The sequence below is a fragment of the Podarcis liolepis genome (genome assembly GCF_965112155.1).
Source record: "Podarcis liolepis genome assembly, chromosome: 2".
Classification (NCBI taxonomy): domain Eukaryota; kingdom Metazoa; phylum Chordata; class Lepidosauria; order Squamata; family Lacertidae; genus Podarcis; species Podarcis liolepis.
The window spans coordinates 108,673,431-108,694,639 of record NC_139555.1 but is presented as its reverse complement, the minus strand read 5'-3'; the positions used below and the strand labels follow the sequence as shown (position 1 = coordinate 108,694,639).

At 45.2% G+C, this 21,209-nt stretch overlaps 1 protein-coding gene and 1 long non-coding RNA gene across 2 annotated transcripts; one reads left to right on the top strand and one right to left on the bottom strand.

Annotated features, from left to right (window-relative positions):
- Positions 1-67: 67 nt before the first annotated feature.
- Positions 68-16,687, bottom strand: LOC310702248. The gene is made up of 3 exons (XR_014523400.1): positions 16,662-16,687; positions 9,571-9,645; positions 68-361 (listed from the first exon to the last, which is right to left on the bottom strand). It is a non-coding gene; the product is annotated as an uncharacterized lncRNA (long non-coding RNA).
- Positions 9,064-19,555, top strand: LOC310701560 (hyaluronidase-1-like). The gene is made up of 4 exons (XM_083492659.1): positions 9,064-9,329; positions 13,233-14,185; positions 17,223-17,312; positions 19,186-19,555. The coding sequence occupies exons 1-4, from the start codon at positions 9,146-9,148 to the stop codon at positions 19,510-19,512; spliced, it is 1,554 nt and encodes a 517-aa protein (XP_083348785.1). The 5' UTR covers positions 9,064-9,145; the 3' UTR covers positions 19,513-19,555.
- Positions 19,556-21,209: the final 1,654 nt, after the last annotated feature.

Below are 21,209 nucleotides of genomic sequence, written 5' to 3'. Positions count from 1 at the left end.
CTCAAAACAATAATGTTACATCCAGAGAGTTACCATGTGTTTATCCAAGCACAGGTACCACATCTTAGACATATGACATTAATTCACATAGAAGTGAAAACAAAGCTCTGCCTCTCCTGTAGCCTTCATTACAGTCTGAGGCTGTGTTTCTAGAGAGAATCATTTTCATACCTGTCTCCTTGGTGGCCTGAGAGAGGGAACAAAAGACCAACTCAAACATAATGGAGATTTGCAACTGAATACCTTTCTTATGTGATCTACACACCAACATGAGAGCTAGCAGAGAGCATTCTATGTTAATTGTCCACTGTTAGGCACTCTGAGAAGATTGGGTTCTTTTGTGGAGATTCAGCATGTGTTTCTGTAAAAAAATAAATTGTATGCCTAATAAGCTAATTCACCAAAGACATGAAGAAAGATTGGTTTATTACATGAAATGAAAAGAGACAGCAACATTATCAATACAGCAAATACAGCCTTTTGAGTAAATACCCACCTTAATTATAGAGAGAAAAGAGAGTCCTAACTACTCAAGCCTGAAAAGTTGAGCGTGACAGTGTGCCCCAGAGCCACACTGAAAGTAGAATAAAATAAGGGACTGAGGTGGCATACCTAATCAGGAAGGAAGCAGAACCCAATGCCAGGGATCAGAGATTGGTGCCTAATGTGAGAGTTAAACTCTCGCATTCCAAATCCTATATCAGCAAGGCAATAGCGCCTCTTACCCATTCCTTGGTATGAGGTTCATATTGTCAGGAAAAAGCAGCAATGCAAAAGCCAGCTGCAGGTGGCTGGAATGCAAAACAGGATGTTGTTGTCTGGAACTGTACTGTTGGGAAAAAGGGGCAGTCTATTCTCTGTACTGAGTACCGGATGTTAGCTCAGAGTGTCATCTGACCTGTACTGGAAGTACAGGGGTGGAGTTGTGACTCTACTGCCGGAGTCTGGAGGGTACAGACACGTTTCTCTGTACTGCTGAATGACAGGAATAAAAGACATGTAAATAGGACTCCTGTCTGTCTCTTTTCCCCTCCCTGGGGGAATGCAGGGAGGGAGAAGGAGGAGGGTGTGTTCTTCTCACGTTTGAGGAGGATCACCGATTTATGGCCTTGCCTGTGCCCTGCCGGGAGACGCAGACGGGAAGGTCAACAAGTATCTCAGCCGATTGCCTGGAGTGAGGCCAGTTACCTCTGACTGCGTGCTGAGAATACTGACACATATATGAGCATAGGGTATGAGCGTAGGGTTGATCCTTGAAAACAGAGCAGAGAGGGGATCGCATTGGGGCTTGTGAGCTACCTAATTATTGATAATGTGTGGTTTAAGCACACTCTGGGGCCAAGTACTCTCTATGGAGGGGTGAAAGGTCTGCCTGAGTGAGCAAATAATATGTTACCTCAATCCTTTTGAATCATTGGTTATTGATGCTCGTTCCTGCTTGTTCGACATGCTGCTTACACAGATAAGTTTGAAGTTGAGGGGACATGATCTTAATTTTGGAAAACCATCTGGTTAATTATACGGTTCCTGAATAATAAATGTGTCTTAAAATGAATATCATTCTCTGTGATAAGTCTGCTTCCTACTTACAGGAGAGTGATAATTAAATTTTGCTGGCCAGCACCAGATTAGTATGCAAGCATACTAGTAATTAGTAATTAGCTTAGTAAGGCAAGCATTAATGGTGAGGATGCTTGCTTGTATCTACAAGGTCACTTCTTAGACAGGAGTTTACACCAGGGTCATAGATAACTACTGAAAGGCATATTTTATATTAGACTCATGCTAACTACACTGATGCTATGAACCGCATAAATAAACTATGGGCCAAGGACATGCTAGCACCCATTGTTACACATCGCCTTGTTATTTTATAAGAGGGCAATACAGTGGTACCTCTGGTTATGAACTTAATTCGTTCCGGAGGTCCGTTCTTAAGCTGAAACTGTTCTTATCCTGAGGCATTCCTTCACTAATGGGACCTCCCGCTGCACGTGTGCCTCCATTGCACGATTTCCATTCACATCCTGGGTCAAAGTTCCCGACCAGGAGCAGCTACTTCTGGGTTAGCGGATCTCGTAACCTGAAGCGTTCCTAACCAGAGGTACCACTGTATAGAAATGCTACTATAAATCAATAAATTGTGCTACACTGAAGGGGCTCACATTTTCATCACAGCTACTTGATAACTCTAGTTTTCAATTACAGTGGTACCTCGGATTACGAACAGCCCTCTTAACAAACTATTCAGTTTGTGAACTTCTGCAAAACTGGAAGTTTACCTTGGTCTACGAACTTTACCTCGGTCTACAATGGAAGTCAAATAGTGGAAGGGCACCGGTGGTGGAAGACCTCATTAGGGAAAGTGTGCCTTGGTTTAAGAATGGCTTCAGTTTAAGAACGGACTTCTGGAATGGATTAAGTTCATAAACCAAGGTACCACTGTAAATAGATGGTGTGGCCAATGCAAAGGAATAGGATGAATTTACAGAGCAGATCCACAATTCTGCCCAACGCTCCTGCCCAGAATACAGTGATGTTCAGATAGAAACCTAGGCACAACTCATTGTTCCATGTCCTTAAGACCCCCTCCAGACTGGGTTTTTATGGTGGGGGTCTCCTGTAACATGTTCTTGACACAACAATAGTGTATTAGTGCTGGATTTCATCTGCTCTGCTTTGTACTGTGATTTCCCCCCAACCATACCACATTATTCCTGCCCAGGGGAGCTATCATGCCACAAAAGTGGGACAAAAATATACTAGAACATTTGTGGTTTTAAAATATCATGGGATTTCATCAGAAAGTTATGGTATATGCATGAACCACTGAGACTGCCCCAAAACCTTTGCAGGTGCAACATGCGTTGAAAGCAGGATCGCAAGCAGCATCATGAGCACAAGTAATCATCAGTGCACAATTTAAAAAGGAAGTCTGGAGGAGCTCTTAAATATATAGTGGTACCTCTTAATATGTACTTTATTCGTTCCAGAGGTCCGTTCTTAACCTGAAACTGTTCTTAATCTGAAGCACCACTTTAGCTAATGGGGCCTCCTGCTGCTGCTGCGCTGCCGGAGCACAATTTCGGTTCTCATTCTGAAGCAAAGTTCTTAACCCGAGGTACTATTTCTGGGTTAGCGGAATCTGTAACCTGAAGCGTATGTAACCTGAAGCATATGTAACCCGAGGTACCACTGTAAATTAAAATCTGGACTTGGGAACCCTAGATATTAGCCTAGCCCAAGTGTATCATGATGTTTCTCCCAGTTCTTGCACTCAGGATCCAAAGTGAAATTGATTCAGCCAAATGACTAACCAGCCAACCAACCTGCCATATCTCCCCAGTTGCACGCATCAACTGTTTTGATGCTATATGGGCCCGGTGAAACAAGAAATATGAGAGTGGACCGAAAACTTATTAAAAGGAAAAATAATTCCTTCTAAGTCAGACATTGTCAGGCTTCGGGGAAGCAGCTTCCTCCCTCCCTTTACCTGTAGATAAGCAGAACAAAGCAAAAATAGTTCCTTACCATTTAAAGAGGCTTTAATGATCACAGCAAAAGAACAAAGAGTCCATTCTCAGAGTAAAGGTGCTCCCAAATAAGGTTTACACCCACTCCCTCCCAAGTCACTTCCTCATCTTGCAATCTGATCTCGCAACCCACTTTGGTTTCTGAGCTGCCACCTTATCTGCTTGTCGTGATCTTGGGCTGGGCGGATGTAGGCTCTCCAACAAGCGTGAGCACTCACACTTTACACTGTGGGTGCCCTTTGAGGATATTTCACCCCTCCCATTGCAAGAATCTGCTAATGTTTCAGAAAGGTGGGGGCGGATTTGGCTCATTACTTATTCCTCTCCAGCCTGACTTCAAAGGGGGAGTCTGAGTGTTATCTGTGTATAGATAAGGTCGCTGCTCATGCAGCTGTAACACTCAGTGCAGCCCAGCATCTCCATTTAGTTTGTAGATAGTTTGTACAGTAGCTGTAGAGAATAAAAGAAAAAGAAAAAAGCAGAGACATCACCTTGCCAACAAAGGTCCGTATAGTTAAAGCCATGGTTTTCCCAGTAGTGATGTATGGAAGTGAGAGCTGGACCATAAAGAAGGCTGATCGCCGAAGAATTGATGCTTTTGAATTATGGTGCTGGAGGAGACTCCTGAGAGTCCCATGGACTGCAAGAAGATCAAACCTATCCATTCTTAAGGAAATCAGCCCTGAGTGCTCACTGGAAGGACAGATCTTGAAGCTGAGGCTCCAATACTTTGGCCACCTTATGAGAAGAGAAGACTCCCTGGAAAAGACCCTGATGTTGGGAGACGGGGACGACAGAGGACAAGATGGTTGGACAGTGTTCTCAAAGCTACAAACATGAGTCTGACCAAACTACGGGAGGCAGTGGAAGACAGGAGTGCCTGGCGTGCTCTGGTCCATGGGGTCATGAAGAGTCGGACACGACTAAACGACTAAACAACAACATTCTACAGAGCTGTCATTTGAGTGATTCATGCTCTGCTGTGCTCCGCTGACTACTAGAAGTGAGTTCGGTGCTCACAGCTCTGAGTTGTGAGTCCACAGCACTTAGACCCGCTTCCTGCGTGGAAGGTCTCTGGAAGTGCTTTCCAGATCACCTGGCCCAGTCGGGGCTGAAGAGGTTGAGCCCAGTAGGTGGCACTGGCTCAAAGGTGAAGCTGACACCCTTTGCGGGATTGCGCGCAGCTCTTTGGACCCCAGGGAACTTACTGGTTGTATGGGCTGGCCTGCGCCTCAGTTGTTATTCTTTGGAGGTTCACGCCCAGCCTCAGTTAGTCAATTTACACTGCTGAGAGGTGGGGCCAGTTGCATAAATAGGGGAAGGAGCTGGCAGCAGCCAGGCAGTCAGCTCAGGAGCTTCACCCACCCACCCAACCCTCCCTTTGTTTAATGTTTCTTGTTTGCAGGTTACCCTTTTTTCTTCCAGTTTAGCGGGCGCTGCTACTGTGTTTTGACTGTTTGCTGTTGAAGAACCGGGAATAAATTTTCCTGCATTGGCAGGTTTTGTCTTCACCGTAGCAATTTGTCACAACTTTGGTGGTTTAAGGCCTTGGGTGGAATCCTTTAGCCTTTTCTTCCCTAAACAAAAACATCTTGGAGATTCCAGGCCACAGGGCTTTTTTGGCTGTTGAGGCATCTGATCAAGATCTGTATTATGAGGCATCTGATCAAGATCTGTATTTTAAAATGAGCTTAAAAAAAATATTTGCAAATGCTTGTTTCATGCCAGGCATAAAGCAGCTGGCTGGGTGCTTTGGCAGTTGTTTGTCTTCCTGCTCAGGGGCCCCACTGATTTATAGCAGTACTTCAAGGTTGTAAAAGGAAATTACAGGCTGGGAACAAAAGGTCCTATTGACCATACAAATTACAGAATACAATCAAGCTGCAAAAACACTAATTAAGAGTTGGTAAATAGTAAGAATTATTGTGCCTCCCATTAGACTTGAGCCATATTTTCATAAGGTTAAAGGGCAAGAGCTAATAGGAACAGCAGCTGACTGGGAAAACCGAAGAGGCTTCTCTCTGAAGTTGCTTTTAGAAAGTGTTTTTACTAAGTTCTTTTTTACTTTGAAAAGGCCTTTCCTTTCCTTCTAAAAAGCTATATATGTTAATGTATGAAATATATTGGCTTAAATGTAAGTATGCAAAAGATTTAGAACGTAAGAAATGTTAGATTCTTATGTTAGATTCTTATTTCATTGATGGTGTGTGAGAAGGTGAACCCAAGATCTCTGTTTAAGATAAAAATTAAAAACCATGCACCATCTGTTTTAGCCATCTGTTTTGCAGTGAATAGGGCAATAGGGCAAAAGGTGAAATGTTAATTAAGGTGCCTTGTCGAGGTAAATGTAAGATATATGGCTACTTGTCTGCCATTTATGGATAGAAGGAAATATAGCTCTTTGTCTCCCATAAAAGGTAATAGGAAATGGGTGTATCTTTTATGATTGGTTCTAGCAAACAGCCAATAGGAATTTCAACCAGGCTGATTGGACAGAGGCAGCCAAAGGAGGAGCAAGGGGGCTGGGCTGAGGAAATATAAGTGCTGGCCATCAGGGCTGGAGTGGGCAGAGCTTTTGGTAACCATATACCACTGTGCCTATCATTTATTTGTCTGACAAATAAATTATTATTTTAATTTCTCTATTGCTGCGTTGAATATTTCATTCCAGCTAAGCATTAACCACAAGCAGGGTGCTACACTGTGGCTCTGATCTGGTGGAACGCTCTGTCACAAGAGACTAGGGCCTTGCGGGACTTGACATCTTTCCGCAGGGCCTGCAAGACAGAGCTGTTCCACCAGGCAGAAAGCTTGTGGAGCACTAATGAAATTCAATTTTACACTGGGTGACCAGTGTAGAACCTGTGCTGAAAAACTTCGCCAATAAAGTGGTTTCCCAAATGCTCTATGGAGCAGTGATAAGGGGCATGGACCCAAATGCTAACAAAGCCTTAGAAATAGTGCAGAACAAATTTCTCAGGAAAGTGCTCTTGCTCCCCAACGGGACCCCAGCTGCTCTTATCCGTGTTGAAGCGGACGTGACAACAATATGGGATAGAATTGACTATCTGTGTCTAAACTATGTGAAAAGACTCCAATCATTCTCGGAAGAGAGATTCCCTGCTATGTCCCACACTGAATGGGAACAGACCAAATGCTGGAAGGCCGGCACCCAAAGCCTCTTGTCCCAATATCAATTACAAGATCGTCAGGTGACCATGAAGATGGATAGGAGGAGCCTAAGAGATTGTCTCTTTAGGTCCGATGTAGAAAGGAATTTATCCACAGTTGCCTCTATCAAGAGTTCACTATGGTTCCCACTTATTAAAATGGAGCACACCCGAGCTAGATATCTGACAAAGCTCTCACTTGCTGTACTAAGAATCGCTTTTACAGAATTACGATTCCAATCGATGCCCTCGATGGTGTTGGATGGTCGGTATGGCAAAGTACAGTACGAGGAGAGACTTTGTATATGTGGGCAACCCTGTGTAGAGGATCTGTATTTATTGCAATGCCTGCTACATATAGATCCAAGAGACCGATTTATAAAACCCCTGCTTATGAATGGAATACATGCTAACAGGGTGGAAAGGGTGAAATGGCTGCTGAGCGATACTGATGACTTTGTAACTTATAAAGTAGCACTATATGCATTGGCAGCTAAGATCAGGAGAAAAGAGCTAGATAAAATAGCGGTCAACTGCAAAGGGGATTCGGACATTTAAGCAGGCATATTTTACCTGAGATTTCCCTGCTATTCTATCTTATGCAACAAATAATTTCTAGGAGACTTGACCGTGGTCTATTGCACTTGCAGTGCTAAATGTTTTTATGGTTATTGCTGTTTTTCCTTTTGTTCCCCTTGTGAACGATGCCATGGGCTTTGGCTAGTGCAATAAAGTCTATGATGATGATGATGAATAAAGTTGTGGCCAAATTTTAATTCCATAACACTTTGTCAGAGTCATTATTCCTTTCTGGTGGTCCCTGGGGGCTGGGGCGGTCGCCGCCTGGTCACGCAATGAGTTAACTCTCCCAGTTCTTCTCTTCCTAGCTGTTCACCACCCAGCTCTTCCCAACTTTTGTCTTCTGAACTATGTCCCTCTGCAAACCACTGTTCCAAATCTATACTGCCCCACTGCTCCTGGGAAGATTCAGGATTCTGAACAGGAGCAGGGGGAGGGGGAGGCTCCCACCATTCCTTCACCACGGTCCCTGAAAGACATAAAGAGGTCTCAGAGATCAGAGTATGCCCCTGAATGCTAGTTGCTGGGAATCACATGTGAAGATAGTTCTGTTGTGCTCATGTCCTGCTTTTTTGCTTCCCTTAAGCTTCCGGATGAATCATTGAATTGTAGAGTTGGAAGGGATTCTGAGGATCATTGAGTCTAACCCCCTGCAATGCAGCTGCCCCATACGGGGATCAAACCTGAGACTTTGGTGTTGCGTGGCAAGTTCTCGCCTCCCACCAGTAGAAATAAAGACATGTGATACCATTATTTTAGGTTAATGGGCTAAAATTGGCCACAACTTTATTGGTTATAGGTGATGAGCGGTATTGGCTTAGGCATTGGTCCTATCCAACTATCCTGCTTCAGCCTGTTTGCTTGAAGACCAGGAAGGGTTAACACCAGCTGGGGGAGCCCTGCTGATGCACATCAACTAGGGACTCCCCCGGCGTCACCGCTCGGGGGCGCGCTTTAGGCCCTGGCCTCCATAGGCTTTGGATGAGGCCACGCCCGCCGGAATCCTTTACCGGACTACCCTTCAATATCCGGGGGAGATGAAGTGCTCCCCCCCAACAGATCTGCATAACAATACCCCTACCAATGCCTAACCGCCAAAACCAAAGTAGTTGTCACAATTTGCTACGAGGTAGGCTAAAAACCAAATGGCCAGTGACAATTTGCCAAGTGGAAAAAAATTCTACCAGGCCCCTTAACGGTGACCAACCGAGGTCCATAGCAAGGTCAGAAGGGGAACCTTAAAGGGTGGGCAGGTGGGAAACCTCAGCAGCTGAGTGGCCAAAAGAGGGTGATCCCGGGGCCACACTTGCCTTAAGTGAGGCAAGCCACACACCCCGAGCAAGCCGATTAGCTGGCTCAGGGGATGATGCGGCCCTGAGGATTCCCCTGATTGCGCGGGGGCTGGAAGCCAGCCCCCAAGCGTGTGTTGGGGGCGTGAAGCCCACAACACCACCTCCTCCCGAGGGTCGGAAGTGGCTCTATCAGCACCATGCTCTAACCAACTGAGCTATCCTGTGAGAACAAGATGCTGGAGTAGAAGTTCACTGGCCTGATCCAGCAAGCTCTTCTCATGTTCTTATCGAGGGCATTCTATAAGGCTTCAGCTGATCCATCGACCCACTTGAATTTATCTGAGCAATCAGTACATTATGCTCCAAATATCCCAATGGAACCACTGCCCACATCTCTGCGGCTCTTTAGAACCACCCCAGCATATTGCCAGAGGCTTATAGCACCTTTCAAACCCACCAGAGCCAGGTGATCTGAAAAGCCAAGAAGGCTCCTCCCAGCCTCATATAATGGACCACTTGCTCCTGGTTCCTCAAACTGAGCAATGCGTTGCTTTCTAGAGGTTACACAACTATGGTTGCCAGGAATCTGAGTCTGCCTTGCAAGCCTGCTTTCTCTCAGCTGACATCCTTCAAAACCAGCCTCCTCTCAGTAGAAAGAGGCCTTCTGATGCAGCAGGGCTTCTTCTTTGATAATTGGGGGCCAGGATTGGCTCAGAAATGGCTGCTTGCAGTCTTACTCTGCCTCAGGTGTGGAGGTAAGTCCCACCTACCACCTTCCTTCCTAAAATCAGAGAAATCCCCAAGCTGCTTTTTGAGCTTTGATGGGTAGTTTGGGATGTTTCAGCAGGGACAACCTCTGAGAGGCTAACTCTGGAAGCCCAAAACAAACAGAAGAGGACTATGGCTGCTACTGTGTTGGTTAATACCATCGCGGGGAAGAGGGGCTTACTTCAATATTAAAATGGTGTCTGCAGCCAGCATATCCACATAACTCACCTTAAATATCCAGCATATTTGAATTTCCATAGATATGGTTCAATCTTTTGGAAAATAAATTTGCAGAAAACAAATCTGCAAACAAACAAAAACACACCTTTAAACCAGTGCTGATGGTTTGCTATGAAACCATAACAACAACAACAATAACAACAATAATAATAACAATAATTTATTATTTCTACCCCGCCCATCTGGCTGGGTTTCCCCAGCCACTCTGGGCGGCTTCCAACAAAACGCTAAAATACAATAACCTATTAAACATTAAAAGCTTCCCTAAACAAGGCTGTCTTCAGATTTCTTCTAAAAGTTTGGTAGCTATTTTTCTTTTTGACATCTGGTAGGAGGGCATTCAACAGGGTGGGTGCCACTACCAAGAAGGCCCTCTGCCTGGTTCCCCATAACGTGGCTTCTCGCAGCGAGGGAACCGCCAGAAGGCCCTCGGCACTGGACCTCAGTGTCCGGGCAGAACAATGAGGGTGGAGACGCTCCTTCAGGTATACTGAACAGAGGCCATTTAGGGCTTTAAAGGTCAGCACCAACACTTTGAAACGTACTGGGAGCCAGTGTAAGCCTTTCAAGACCAGTGTTATATGGTCTCGGCGGCCGCTCCCAGTCACCAGTCTAGCTGCCGCATTCTGGATTAGTTGTAGTTTCCGGGTGACCTTCAAAGGTAGCCCCACATAGAGTGCATTGCAGTAGTCGAAGTGAGAGATAACTAGAGCATGCACCACTCTGGCGAGACAGTCTGCAGGCAGGTAGGGTCTCAGCCTGCGCATCAGATGGAGCTGAGAAACAGCTGCCCTGGACACAGAATTGATCTGTAGCTCCATGGACAGCTGTGAGTCCAGAATGACTCCCAGGCTGCGCACTTGGTCCTTCAGGACCAGGGAGTCCTCCACACCTGCCCGCCTCCTGTCCCCCCAAAACAGTACTTCTGTCTTGTCAGGATTCAACCTCAATCTGTTAGCCGCCATCCATCCTCCAACCGCCTCCAGACACTCACACAGGACTTTCACCGCCTTCACTGGTTCTGATTTGAAAGAGTGGTAGAGCTGGGTATCATCCGCATATTGATGGACATCCAGCCCAACCCCCCTGTTGCTCTCTTCCAGTGGCTGGATGGAGATGTTGAAAAGCATGGGGAAAGGACAGAACCCTGAGTCATCCCACAAGTGAGAGCCCAGGAGTCTGAACACTCACCCCCCCCCACTTTCTAGACACGGCCCAGGAGGAAGCAGCGGAACCACTGTATGACAGTGCCCCCAGCTCCCAGCCCCTCTAGACAGTAACACAACACATGATGTACTCCCTCAGAAGCATTTCTAATTTCACCTTCCCACTTTATGCCAAAGTAGACTGTGAATTGGTGGTAGCAAAGGGACTAGTAGTTTCCCTTTCTGCAACAGGGATGACCTTAGGCTACAAAACTCCCACCTGTGTCCTTGTTGCTAGGCTCTGCTAAGTGCAAGGCTATGAGCAATGCAGGTGGGGTACCAGCTGTTAGATTGCTACAGGGAAGTAACTAGGCTTTAAAATTTTCATGGAACTTTTCTCCCCTCTGGAAGCATCCTCTCTACAAAGACCAAGTTGGCATTGAAGGGGAGGGAGTAGGGCTGGATCTACATGGACCTGTTTAACGTTATTCCCCCCCACCCCCATTAGAACAATATTAGAGACATTGTTCCAAAACAATACTTGACAATGATAACATTTTTTTTTTTTTTTTTACCTTTCTCTCTCCTTTTTTGGTCAAATGTAAGTAATGCTGTTTCTGTACCTGCTGCTGGCTGCTTGCTCTGCCCTGCCCTCTGGTGTCACATTTTAATTATCTCTCGCTCCCTGAACCCTGTCCCTCAAATACCATGACAGGGGGATTGGAGTTTGAATGCAGCAAAAATAGGGTAAAACACCATACAGGGACATATGAGCAGTGTTTCACCAATATAGCAGCATAAAATGATTAAAAATTAAACGATTTGTTGTGTTCTGAAGGCAAAGGAAGGACTGGACCCTGATTAATACAATAGACACGAGGCTTGACGAGCAAGACCTTTGGGAGAAAGTTTGCTTGCCGCACCCTGGCCCAGGCCATTTTTATTACCAAAAGAACTTTTACACAGCGTTTGTAAGAACCAATCAGATTTCCTCTGAGCATTTCAAAAATCCCCACGTGGGGACAAAGTCAGATCAGAGGAAGCCTCTTAACTACAAAGAACTACTTCCTATTTGAGCATGCAGGCTAAATAAACAGGAATCAAGGAGGAATGCATTCATCAAACCCCGGAGGTAATAAACCATAGGAAAGGAAGGACAGGCATTTTACCACCTCCTTGTTAACTCTGTTTCCTGGCCCTAAGATTAACAAAAGCTACATCAAAGCTACCTCCTTATCTTTATGTACCCAGGATGCCTGGTAAGCAACTGGTCTGTGTAGAATGCTTATACAGTGGTACCTTGGGCTACATACACTTCAGGTTACATACGCTTCAGGTTACAGACTCCGCTAACCCAGAAATAGTGCTTCAGGTTAAGAACTTTGCTTCAGGATGAGAACAGAAATTGCGCGGCGGCGGCGCAGCAGCAGGAGGAGGCCCCGTTAGCTAAAGTGGTGCTTCAGGTTAAGAACAGTTTCAGGTTAAGAATGGACCTCCGGAACGAATTAAGTACTTAACCTGAGGTACCACTGTACATGACTGTCAGGCATAGAGAAAATGGGGCAGAGATGAAGACTTGTGGGGTTGAATCAGAAATCGTGTCAATGACTCAAACCCAGTCAAAACAATGCTTTCTCTGCTGACACAATGGCTTGCTTCATTTTTCATAATTCCTCATAGCAATCCCACATGACCACCACAGCGATTAAAAAAGACAAAGTAATAACACATTATGAACGTAAATAGCAGGACATCATGTGTCCATCTAGCTTATCAAAAGCATTCCTTAACCCTTCCTTAATGTTAAAAACCATGATTGTAGATTGTAACCCTGGGTTGCACATGGAGAGGTTGGTGCCTGTTTTGCTACATTAGATTCTGCAACCTGGGGTTGATTTCTGGGAAAGGCTGACTTGCCAATCGGGCCTCTGCAGCAGCCTTACTGGGACTAAATTGCTCTAGGGCTTGATTTTTAACTGATTCACCATTTAGAAAAAGTTATGTTAGGTCTTGTCTTCACTGATGGGAAGAAGAAAGAGTCCCTAACAGAGAGGAATGGCAAACTAAGCTGTTAGACTATGCTGAAATGGCAAAACTGACTGGGAAACTCAGAGACCAAGAAGACAAGAAATTCAAGGAAGGATGGGAGAAATTTATAATTGATTTAGCAGACCACTGTAAGCAGATGAAAACATTAGCAGGATTTAAATCTCACTTATAATGTAACAAATATCATGGATAATATGGATTGATATAAAACATAGACTATGAAATAATATGCAGTTGGAAATGTTGACAATAGGACTCGTGGAAGTGATGTGTATGTGTGGGAGGGGGAGTCACAAGATTAAGAGAAATCTCATTTTAGGGATATGTATTTGGCATTGCAATTATTTTTTCATTTGTAAAATCAAATCACAATGTTGTTTTTTAAAGATATTGTCTTCACTGTTCACTAATGTTTTCTTTCTGTTTCCCCCTCCCTCCTTCCACCCTTTGATGAAGTTGCCACAGCAGTATCAGAAAAATGGCATACTCTGCGCCATCTGTGGATTACATGTCTAGGAGTCTGGATGTTAGTGATGGTGGTGGATGGTAAAGAAATTATGCATGCGAGGACTCCATTGTTCGCACGCAAGCCTTTCGTAGTGCTATGGAACGCACCAACCAGACTGTGCCAGCTGCGGTACAAGGTGGATTTAGACCTTAGAACTTTTAAAATTCATGCAAATCCCAATGACGATTTGAGTGGCTCCACTGTGACAATATTTTATCACAATCGCTTGGGCTACTACCCCTATTTAAAGACCCCTGTTAAGCCCATCAATGGAGGAATACCACAGCGCGGAAACCTTTACAAGCACATTGCCAAAGTCAAGTCTGATCTCAAAAAGGCCATACCTATGAATCAATTCCAGGGACTTGGAGTCATTGACTGGGAAGACTGGAAGCCCCAGTGGATGAGGAACGTGGGCACTAGAAATATGTACAAAATTAGGTCTCTCGAACCTATTAGAAAGGAGAATCCTCACTGGTCTAGTTTCAGAATCAGGAGCGCCGCCAAGCAAGCATTTGAAAAGGCAGGGGAGACGTTTATGAAGAACACCCTTATCCAAGTGAAAAGAATGAGACCAAAGGGACTCTGGGGTTACTATGTATACCCGGAATGCCATAATTATAATTTCATGGAGCATCCAGATAAATACACAGGAAAATGTGAAAAGCTAGACTTGAAATTGAACGACCGTCTGCTTTGGTTATGGAAAGAAAGCACTGCCCTATATCCTTCCGTATACCTGCAGCACAGGCTGCAGTCAAGTCGGAACTCTCAGAGATTTGTGCGCTATCGGGTTATGGAAGCAATGCGTGTTGCTACCATGGCTAGAAAGGACTATGCCTTGCCTGTTTTTGTGTATTCTAGGCCATTTTATGCCAGAACGTTCAGCCCTTTGACAGAGGTAAGGAGAAAGGCATAGACTAGAATCTATAAACCTCCCAGAACCAGCTTAAACATTACTGTTGAGAGCTGATTGTATACACATGAAAGCTCCAATGTTAGAGAAAGAAATTCATGCGAGATCCTAGGACAGCTTCTGTCACTAAGTAGGCAATGCTCTGAAACCAGAAATCCCTTCTCCAGAGAGTGAACTAGTATCCTTTGGGCTCCAAAAGTGCAGTGGTCACACAAATAGACACTCTCTTGAACAGTTGTTGCCTTGCAAGGGACTTTCCTGCAGATTGCTCATACAGAGGAGCCACTTATGAAGGAGCACTTTGCAGAATGGAAGCTCCCGGCTCTCAGCAGGTTTTTGCTGCTCCCCAAAACAATTTAAGGCTAGTTCCAGGGCAGGCTGGGTTGTCCCCAGAATGGCCCAGGATGAGTTGGCCTGAGCTGAACCTCCACAATCATATATGTTAGGGTTGCTATATTTCAAAAAGTGAAAATCCAGAGACAAAAGTTGTTAAGCGTTTCTTCTTCTTCTTCTTCTTCTTCTTCTTCTTCTTCTTCTTTCTTTCTTTCTTTCTTTCTTTCTTTCTTTCTTTAACTAAAGTTTCTGAGCTGCTTTTTTTTTTGGAAAAATTTCCCAAAAACTATATCGAGTTTTTGAGGTATTTTTAAGGAAAATCGCCAAAATAACAACACTTGTGGCGTGAGTTGCCATATGTCCGGGTTTTCAGGAATTCCACCTGGACGAATCCTGGATATGTCCAGGAAAGGAAAACCCGGACGTATAGCAGCCCCAATATATGTGTACTATAAGACATATACATAGACATTTAAACCACAAATATATGCATTTAAACCATAAACACTCTAAAAAGAAATATACTGTCATGGTGAGCAGAGCAGGACTAAGCGCTCTCTTCCCTAAATTCACAATACACACACAGGTGCCAGATTCTCTGGACAATATTGAGGGGGCTCTGCCCTTTCAAAAAAAAGAGATGGGGGTGTCAAAGTGCCTTGGCCTCCAGGAGCCAATGCCTTTAAACACACCAGAAATTTCTTCATGTGGTGATGAAAAGTTGGCAACAGCAGAAAGTGTGTTTGTGTGTGTGTGTGATATTTCTAGTGGGAGAGAGTTCCTCAGCAGAGCACCACAGCGAAGTTCTACAGCCATAACTGACAATGAGCTATGTGAGTTGGCTGCATGATGTGCCACAGTCACAGGACCACAACAGGGCCTCTGCTGTAGATAGTACCACATAATGGCAGAGGCAAGCATTCAAGTATTTTGGGCCCAGGAACCTACTTTAGAGACCAAAGTCCGAACCTGGGCCTGCTTGCATCCCGGTGCTGTTCTTTAAGGATTGGCAAGGTCCATTCCCAAATGGCAATGCTACCCAGAAGCCTGGCAGTCCCATTTTACACCACCTCCCAGCGCAGGAACTCCTTTTGAAGTATCCAGACAGCCTTCCAGTGTTGGGTCCTTGAATACCGCCCAATCTATGCACCTGATCCTTCTGGAAGAGTTCGGCCTCATCCAGCATGGAGCCAAGTACTGCCCACCACCAGCACTTTCATCTCGACAGAGTTCAGTCTCAATTCATTGGCCCTCACCCAACTCATTGCTGCACCCAGACTCCGATCCAGCAACTGCACATCCTCTCCTGAATAAGAGCTGGACATCACCCACATACTGTTGACATGGCGACTTTTCCCAACAGGTTCACAGAGTTGTAGAAAAGCACAGGGCCGGAGGTGGCATGGGAGCTCACAGTAGAATCGTAGAGTTGGAAGGGACCCTGAGGATTGTCGAGCAGCCCAACCCCCTTCAATGCAGGAATATGCAGTTGCCAGGATCAAACCAGCAACCTTGGCACTGTCAGCACCATGCTCTAACCAACTGAGCTATCCAGGCAGTTTCAGAGTTGAGTTACACAGGTAGCAGGGATGCAGTTTTCGGAATACAGAGTTTTTGAGCTTTATGGGTGCTGAAAAGGGTTCACATTTATTGTGCCCTATCCTGGTCATTTGGATTGTTCAGAAGGTCGACAGTTCAAATCCCTGCGACGGGGTGAGCTCCCGTTGCTTGGTCTCTGCTCTTGGCAGCCTAGCAGTTCGAAAGCACACAGTGCAAGTAGATAAATAGGTACCACTCCAGCGGGAAGGTAAATGGTGTTTCCGTGTGCTGCTCTGGTTCGCCAGAAGTGGCTTAGTCATGCTGGCCACATGACCCGGAAGCTGTACGCCAGCTCCCTCGGCCAGTAAAGTGAGATGAGCGCCGCAACCCCAGAATCGCCTGCGACTGGACCTAACAGTCAGGGGTCCCTTTACCTTTACCTTTACCTATCCTGGTCATTCAGATTGATCCCACACTCTTGAAATTGCTGCATGTTTTCACAGGAGATAGACATTAGCCTTTGTATGTAAAAGAGGGTTGACAGTGTTGTAGAAAACGGCATTATACCCTCTGGTGTGCACATTCCTACCAGTGAAATCTCTGGCAAACAGGGGTGGGTTGTAGTGTTCAAAAAACCTGTTTCTTTAGTGGTTTCTGCAACGGTGAACCAAAAAAGGCAAAGAAAAGCAAAACGAGTGTGTATATTATTATTATTATTATTATTATTATTATTATTATTATTATTTCTATATCACCCTTCATCGAAGGATCATGGAATGGTTTACAATATAAAAACACAAAAATACACACCATAGTAATAAACAAAAGCTATACCCGCCCCCCCAACACAGTTTAAAAGGCCATAGATCGTTTAATTAGCCAAAGCCCTGGGAGAAGAAGGCTACTGCTTGGTGCCTAAAACTATGTAATGAAGGTGCCATGTGAGCATCCCTGAGGAGAGTGCTCCACAAGAAGGGAGCCACCACAAAAAAGGCCCGTTCTTGTGTTGTCGCTCTCTGGACCTCTCGTGTAGGAGGCACATGAAGAAGAGCTTCAGGTTATGATCACAGGTTGGTTCATATGGGGACATCACAGCAGTGCCTTACCTTTGCCTCTTGGTTATTATGCATGTTCCTGCTTTACTTTTCAGGAAGACTTGGTGAATACAATTGGTGAGAGTGCAGCATTGGGGGCTGCAGGAGTCGTCCTGTGGGGAAACCATCGGTATGCCCTAAGTAAAGTAAGTGAATTAAGAAAATGAATTTGATTTTGCAAGAATTCTTGGGTAACCTCTCATCTTCTTCTCTCCCCACCCCTGTGTATTAATTTTGTTTTTTTACATATACAGTGGTATCTCGGGTTACAAACGCTTCAGGTTACATATGCTTCAGCTTACACACTCCGCTAACCCAGACATAGTGCTTCAGGTTAAGAACTTTACTTCAGGATAAGAACAGAAATCGGGTTCTGGCGGCACGGCGGCAGCAGAAGGCCTCATTAGCTAAAGTAGTGCTTCAGGTTAAGAACAGTTACAGGTTAAGAATGGACCTCTGGAACGAATTAAGTACTTAACCTGAGGTACCACTGTAATACAGTAAAAAAACCAAACTGGTCTAAAGAGTAATAATAATAATAATAATACTAATAATAATAATAATAATAATAATGTAAAGCAGAAAAAGAAACAAAAAGATGTAACAGAAGAAGAAAGGGGGGAGAAAGAAGAAAGAAAAATAAAATAAAATAATAGAACAGAACAGAACAGCAGCAACAACAACACAAAATCTATCACAATTGTATCTTAATGTTCAGTGCACATACAGGGAAGTAAATCCTCCCAGCTCTCACCTGGGAGCTTCCCCCTTCCTCAACCTCACACCTTGAGAAAGACCTTTCTTGCCTGCCTTCCTCTTCTGTCCAACACCTCTCTGTATGTATCTTTTTACCCCAAATATAAGTCTTCAGCAATGCTTTTTTTAAAAAAGGAAAATGGGTGCCAGTAATCACCATGAAGTAAGTGCCACACTTTTTAACAACAAAAAAGAGGTGCCGGTGCTGCGTAGCCTTGAGTACTCTCTGAAAAAAAGCTCTGGGCTTCAGAAAATAAAACTGACATATGAGTAAGATAAACAGAGGGCTCTCAAGAATTCAAAATCATAAAAAGAACCCAAAAAAAGTAAAGGAGAAAAGAGATTCTTCAAAGAGCTGATTTTCGTGGTGAAAGCTCTGGGGCAGAAAGAAAGAAAGAAAGAAAGAAAGAAAGAAAGAGAGAGAGAGAGAGAGAGAAGGGGGGAGAGCTCAGAAAGAGCAGGGCAAAATGTAAATGCAGAGAAGCCCTTAGTATACCACCTGAATGTGACAATCTTGGTGGCTCAACTGAGTGGGCTCTCCTACTAGGCAAACCTATATACCTACACGTTGTGGTGGTGTCAAGGTAAAGGTAATGGGACCCCTGACCATTAGGTCCAGTCGTGGCCAACTCTGGGGTTGCAGTGCTCATCTTGCTTTATTGGCTGAGGGAGCCGGCATACAGCTTCCAGGTCATGTGGCCAGCATGACGAAGCCGTTTCTGGAGAACCAGAGCAGCACATGGAAACACCGTTTACCTTCCCACCTATTGATCTACTTGCACTGAGTGCTTTCGAACTGCTAGGTTGGCAGGAGCAGGGACCGAGCAACGGGAGCTCACCCCGTCGCGGGGATTCAAACTGCTGACTTTCCGATCGGCAAGCCCTAGGCTCTGTGGTTTAACCCACAGCGCCACCCGCATCCCGTGGTGGTGTCAACAGATCTGGAAATTACAGAAAAAGATGAGGAGTAAAATGAAGAACCCATTTTGCTGCTTTCCTCCCTACCATAGGGCTGTAGAAACATACAGATAAATAAATAATAATGAGATTTAGGTAATCCCCCCCCCCATTCCCTTCTTTGCCATGGACACATTCCTTCATCACTCAGACAAGTATCTGTCCTGGTCATTTGGCAATAGAGATGCAATCTGCAACCCAATATTCCAGTTTATATGGGAGTGAGCCACCGTGGACCCTGTGGGGTTTACTTCCCTGTAGATGTGCAAGGCCACTAAGCCTGTTGTTGTCTTTGTTTTCTTTTAGGAAAGCTGCTTGCAACTGAAAAGCTATATAAGTGGTCCCTTGGGACGTTACATCATTAATGTGACTTCTGCGGCCACGTTCTGCAGCAAAACTCTCTGCAACATGAATGGAAGATGTGTTCGTAGAAACAGTGAATCGGATGCTTATCTGCATTTGCCTTCTCACCGTTATAAGATTGTCTTCGATAGCTCCGATGCAAGAAAAGTCCTCGTGAAAGGATATCTGAGGCAGAAGGAAAGAAAGGCCCTGAAAAGCAGTTTCATCTGCCACTGTTACCAGGGATGGAAGGGGTCGGCTTGCAAGTGGCCTTCATCCTCAAAAGGGTGAAAACCATACTGACAATAAAGGCAATTCAGTCTCTCTTACTCAATATTGCACTGTTCCGCTTTTGATTATTTTTATTCATCTGTTTAATATTTTATAGCTCGTTTGTAACCCATTGCAATAGCAATGGGTTAAAAATGTGGTATATATTACATGCCGGCCAAGTGCCCCGTTTTAAGCGGGTGGCGCTGTGGTCTAAACCACTGAGCCTCTTGGGCTTGTCGATTGGAAGGACAGCGATTTGAATCCCCATGACGGGGTGAGCTCCTGTTGCTCTGTCCCTGCTCCTGCCAACCTAGCATTTCGAAAGCACGTCAAAATTCAAGTAGATAAATAGGTACCACTGTGGCGGGAAATTAAACGACGTTTCTGTGCCCTCTGGTTTCCATCACAGTCACCTGATGCACTAAAAGTGGTTTAGTCATGCTGGCTACATGACCTGGAAAGCTGTCTGCGGACAAACGTCGGCTCCCTTAACCTGAAAAGCGAGATGAACGCCGCACCCCACAGTCACCTTTGACTGGACTTAACCGTCCAGGGGCCCTTTACCTTTACCTTTAAGCAGGGCTACCCTGCTTTCCTTGAAAGTGCCCTGGGCTCTTCCTTCATCACGGGCACCCCAATTTTGCGTGGCCTGTGGATGGAGGCTGTAAAAGCAGCTCCTGGAATGGCAGCTGCATTGGTGCCTTCCAACATGGCACCAGCATTTGCTACATCTCCCATCAGCCCCTGGGAGAGGGGCCCAAATGTCCGTGTGTGTGAAGGGGAGGAGCCTCAGCCTTCCTCTGCCAACCATGTGAGTAGCTCATGCCTGGGGTGGGGTTCAGGAAGTGGCTTCCTTCCAGCTCAGGGGCGGCGTGCAAGTGGGCCAAGGCAGTCAAACAGGGATGAGTCCATCACATCTTTCTTGACAGCAAAGAAAACTACAAGAAATAGGCAGAGGCGCTAAGCTCCAGCAAATGTTTCAATGAAAAGATATGCCTAAAGTTGGTGCCTCAAACTCATCAGAATCAGCACTACCCATATATCAGAGGGCCAAGGGTAGCACAACTGAGCAGGGAATCACCCCTACATAACATATCTCAGGGGGCTTCAGAATCATCAAGAGGGCCTCTCCCACAGATCTTAATATGCAGGCAGACACTCCTTCAAGTAATCAGGTCTCCAGTTGTACAAGACTTTATAAGTCAGCAGCTTGTTGTCACCTAGCCATGTCCCTGTGTGACATATTTAATGGTTGAAATGGACACCAAATTTACTTCTCCAGCTGGACAAATCACAGATCATGCTTTTGATAATAGTCCTTCCCTGTTCAGATAGCATCAGAGGGCCACCGGAATATGGGACATTCTGTGCAGCATTCAGCTGATTTTTTAGGCCATTTGGATTTGTCTGAAAGTCATCACACTGTGTGCCAAAAAGCCCAAGGAACTTCTGCCCACACCTCTGTTGCTCTTTGGAGCCATCCCAGCATATTGGCAGAGGTGTCCTCTACCTTTCAAGATCCCCCGGGATGAAGCGAGAAGCCAACAAGGTTCCTCCCAGCCTTATACAATGGAGGTATTGGTAATTGCCAGGAACACACATCAGATAGTATCAGGTGGCCTCTGAGGTCTGGGACATTCTGTGCAGCATCCAGCTGATTCTTCAACCTGTTAGGATTTTTCCTAACAATCAGTACATTATTCCCCGCAAAAGCA

Excerpts from the sequence above, each read along its gene's own strand:
- LOC310701560 (XM_083492659.1), top strand. The coding sequence starts at position 9,146 with ATGGTTGCCAGGAATCTGAGTCTGCCTTGCAAGCCTGCTTTCTCTCAG. Across the intron at positions 9,330-13,232 it reads ACTCTGCCTCAGGTGTGGAG|TTGCCACAGCAGTATCAGAA; the intron begins GTAAGTCCCACC and ends CCTTTGATGAAG. Across the intron at positions 14,186-17,222 it reads CGTTCAGCCCTTTGACAGAG|GAAGACTTGGTGAATACAAT; the intron begins GTAAGGAGAAAG and ends TTTACTTTTCAG.